Source organism: Sinocyclocheilus anshuiensis, unplaced genomic scaffold (genome assembly GCF_001515605.1).
Source record: "Sinocyclocheilus anshuiensis isolate Anshui unplaced genomic scaffold, SAMN03320099.WGS_v1.1 C32896662, whole genome shotgun sequence".
NCBI lineage: Eukaryota > Metazoa > Chordata > Actinopteri > Cypriniformes > Cyprinidae > Sinocyclocheilus > Sinocyclocheilus anshuiensis.
Genome location: NW_015620805.1, coordinates 1 through 1699, shown reverse-complemented (window position 1 = coordinate 1699; position 1699 = coordinate 1). Strand labels below are relative to the sequence as shown.

The window sequence follows — 1699 nt, the reverse complement described above, 5'->3', positions numbered from 1 at the left end:
CACACACACACACACTGCTGATTTTTAATTCCAGAGGGAATCGCTGCAGGATGTTATCAGATCTGACCGTCGTTCAGCACAAACAGTCCTGCTGTATGTTAACACTAAACTCTCTTTTTATTCTAGAAAATCTGAGGAAAAAGTCTGGCCATTTATTACATTTCAGGACAGGGATTCTTAAAAGCTTTTACTTGAGCTTGAGCTCAAATATTGCCTCGACCTCTCCATGAGATTTTAATTCATTATTTAAATAATTTAACAACACATTCACATGTTCACAGTTCTCTGATGTCAGTCAGAGATTAAATTATTTATTATTTTCAATTTGAAATTAACTGATTTAATATTTTTAATATTTCAATAATTTAATGCATGTTTTCACAAATGTTTCATGTTTTTCTTTCAAGTGTTTTATCTTAAAATTACTTCTTTTAATTTTACATTTTTATGATTTCATTAATATTTCAATAATTTAACAACCCATTCAGATGTTGTTTATTGGTCACGTGACATACAGCTAAACTAATCAAATATCTCATGTTTTTATTCTGACTTTGTTTATTTTAATTATTGCTCATCGTTATGACGATCATTATTAGCTCTGCTCAGGTGCTGGCGGTCGTCATGGAGACCGGCCCGTCACTGTCAGGGATCATCAGCATCTGCGCGTCGCTGTAGAATAATTCAGATCAACAGCAGCACAGACAGGCAACCTCTGTCAAAACCAGTGACTGCTGCCGTGTGTGTGTGCTGGCTAGGGCATCACTCTGCTGTTGCTAGGGTGTTGTGTGTGGTTGCTAGGTGTTTCTGTCCTGTCTCAGTGGTCTTCAGGAGTGTAGATGAGGCAGATATTACAGTATGATGCTTTCCTCAGAGTTGGAGATTCTCAATTTGTTGTTCATAAAGAGATTTCAGGGGTCTGACTATCATCTCAGTGCGGTTCTAGTCTACAGCTGTCAGTATTTATTCATATTTAGCTCATATTCACTTTATACACATATTCATATTGTTATTTTTAATGATGATGATAATAATAATAATGTGTAGGAAAGGAACTCTTCTGGCCAATAACGCTCTGGCTCTGATCGCTGCGCTCCTATTGGCTCTGGGAGAGACGGCCGGATCCTTTGAGATGCTCATCATTGGTCGGTTTATCATCGGCATGGATTCAGGTCAGTCCTGATTGGCTGCAAAAGAAAGTGTCAGATAATCAGATACTCGATCACAGTGAAACAGCTCATGAACTCACGGATCTCGTTAATATCTCGATTGTTTCTCACAGGCATCAGTGAAAGCAAAAGGAGACTGGATTCAGTTCATAAGAATAAAAATACTTACTCTAACTTTTAAACAACATTCCCGAAAACACAACATATTCTTCCACATGTGGAATAGAGGATCATGCACAGAAATGAGCATTGTTAGCACGGAATGAGTGTCAGGAAAAGATAATATAACACATGAGCTTGTTTGTCTGTCAGGTGTGTCTCTGAGCGTGCTGCCCATGTATCTGGGGGAGATTTCTCCTCGGCAGGTGCGCGGCTCCATCGGTCAGTTTCACGCCATCTTCATCTGTCTGGGCGTTTTCATCGGGCAGCTGCTCGGACTGCCTGAGATCTTTGGACAGGTGAGTCTGCAGATGCTTTAATCTTTGTTAGTCTCTTCTGCTCACCAAGGCTGCATTTATTTGATCAAAAAT

General features: G+C 39.3%; 1 protein-coding gene across 1 annotated transcript; it reads left to right on the top strand.

The window, feature by feature from the left end:
- The first annotated feature begins 932 nt into the window (after positions 1-932).
- Positions 933-1648, top strand: LOC107683080 (solute carrier family 2, facilitated glucose transporter member 9-like). Its single transcript, XM_016479166.1, has 2 exons — positions 933-1172; positions 1482-1648. The coding sequence occupies exons 1-2, from the start codon at positions 1019-1021 to the stop codon at positions 1646-1648; spliced, it is 321 nt and encodes a 106-aa protein (XP_016334652.1). The 5' UTR covers positions 933-1018.
- The last annotated feature ends 51 nt before the right edge of the window (positions 1649-1699 follow it).